This window comes from Chrysochloris asiatica, unplaced genomic scaffold (genome assembly GCF_000296735.1).
Source record: "Chrysochloris asiatica unplaced genomic scaffold, ChrAsi1.0 scaffold00049, whole genome shotgun sequence".
Taxonomy (NCBI): Eukaryota; Metazoa; Chordata; class Mammalia; order Afrosoricida; family Chrysochloridae; genus Chrysochloris; species Chrysochloris asiatica.
The window spans coordinates 9,351,935-9,354,186 of record NW_006408567.1 but is presented as its reverse complement, the minus strand read 5'-3'; the positions used below and the strand labels follow the sequence as shown (position 1 = coordinate 9,354,186).

General features: G+C 35.6%; 1 protein-coding gene across 6 annotated transcripts in view; it reads left to right on the top strand.

Annotated features, from left to right (window-relative positions):
• SYNJ1 (synaptojanin 1) overlaps positions 1-2,252 on the top strand; it is a 129,202-nt gene that overhangs the window by 97,989 nt on the left and 28,961 nt on the right. For all 6 annotated transcript variants that reach the window (XM_006862531.1, XM_006862534.1, XM_006862535.1 and 3 more), the window contains one exon: positions 1,603-1,681. In XM_006862531.1, the coding sequence (XP_006862593.1) occupies positions 1,603-1,681 (79 nt within the window). The remainder of the gene's footprint in view (positions 1-1,602; positions 1,682-2,252) is intronic.

Sequence of the window (2,252 nt, the reverse complement as noted above, 5' to 3'; positions counted from 1 at the left end):
CAGAGGCTCTGCAGGAAGCCTCTTTCACTGGACATGTTGTAGCCCCATTTTAGGTATTCCAATCAGTTATAGGCAGAAGACGGACTTACAAGATTTCTATGGTGATGTTTCTGGCTATTCCTTTCTCTCCCCCTCCAGTGTCTATTTTATAATATAATGCACCGAGGCTGTAAACTTTTACAGAGGCAGGCAGCCTCATCTTTTTCCAAGAGTGGCTGGTAGGTTCGAACTGCTGACCTTTAAGTTAGCAGTCCAGCACAATCCACCACAAGGGTTCCTTCAGCTTTCAAAAAGAGTCTTACAAGAATTCACAGATGTTAGATGTTAACCAAGGGTAGTGGTGGCTCACTGCTAGAATTCTTGCTTTCCATGTCTGAGACTCAGATTTGATTCCCAGTCAGCAGACTTGTGTGCAGCCACTACCCTAACAACAACTTAATAATTTATGTCAAAGAAATTGAAAGTCACTTGCCTTGATCATGTTTGAGTGAGTTTAGAAATCTTTTCAAGGCCTTTGGTTTCAGTAGTTAAAAGTACTTGTGCACACATTTGTCTTATTGTTATCTAGAATCTATACTTTTAAATCTTACTTTAAGTATATATGTGTTTGTATGTTTATGTGTTTTCCCCTCTATCATTTTCAAAAAATCTTTGAGGAGTTCTGAGCTTGATTTATACTGCTGGACTGAGTTTGACTCAAAACAGTTTCTATAAATAGGATTGATGGTGTTATAGATGGTTTTATTCTTTTTTGTATGATAACCTGATTACATATCAGTAATCATCATCAAAACTTGTAATAGCCTTTTCATTTTTTCTTTTGGTGAGTATCTTATTTCCAAATTATCAATTTAAAATCATAGCAAAGGCATTAAAGTCCCAAGAGAATAACTATCTTGTCAGTGAACAAAGACAAGGATCGTAACTGACTCACTAAGGTCAGTCTGGTATTTTGTTTTCACTAACAGTTCCCTATCTTTGTCCTTGATCAGAGGGAATTTCCTTCATGGAAGTCATGCAACAATAATATAGTATCAGACTTGGAGATCAGGAGGCCTTGTAGGATCACTTTGAATAAATCGCTTAACCTCTTGCTCTTTTTTCTCTCTTCAGTGAAATGAAGGCTTGCAGATTACCAGAGATCATAAATGGAAGCCCACAGGCCCATTTCTTCTGGCAAACTGTTTTATAAGCCGTGTATTTGAAAATAATTTGAATTTGAATGTTTTCAGGGGAGAGGGTCCTCTGTAGGTCACCATCTGCTAGGTCATTGCTGTCCCTCATTTTTTACACATTTTTGTTATCTTCCTGGTGTGGTGCTGTTGGATAAGCACTGGACTGCTAACTGCAAGGTTGGTGGTTCAAACTCACCAGCTGCTCAAAAACTGTGTACAGAGTCACTATCCATCAGAACTGACTCAACAGCACTTCTTAACAACAACATGCCCATTAGGTATCATTGGACTATGTATAATATATTAATTGTGTTATTTATTTTCTTAAAGATTTGTAGAAGTTATGTCCAATATGTTATTTATTTTTCGTAAAGATTTGTAGAAGTTATGTCAAATATATTAATTCTGTCATTTATTTTTCTTAAAGATTTGTAGAAGATAAAATGTGGGTTACATTTTTGGAGGGAAGTTCTGCCTTGAGTGCTCTGAACCTAAATGGTAAAGAGGTAATGTAACATCTGTTGATCCTAAGCCATGCAGAAATAAATGGTGTATATATTCTTATAGACATGTAGTAAAATTATCCAAATATAGTTTTAATTCTGGCAGGTTAAGACTTTATGGCATGCCTGAATAATTAATAGGTTAAATTATTTTTTATTTATAAGAAGTTTCTAGTTAGTCTTACATTATTTTGATACTCCCAGAAATATTAACCACTAACAAAGACAAAGACGAAAACATATATGTGTCACTAAATTTGATTTCTACTATAACATTTCATTATGTAAAAATTTTACAATCTTAATTGAAAATATATATTTTTGTTCCTCTGTATAGTAAAAAAAAGATTTCTGTCAAATGAAGAAAATGCTTTATTTGTAAGAGAACAATGGAGGAAGATGCTCATTACTCCTGGGAACTTGTGTTACTATCTTGGATCATTTAAGTATAGCTAATGTAATTCCTGTAAGGAGCTCTGGTAGCGTAGTGGTTACGAATCGGGCTGCGAACCTTAGGGTCAGCGGTTCGAAACTACCAGCCGCTCCGCGGGAGAAAGATGAGGCTTTCTACTCC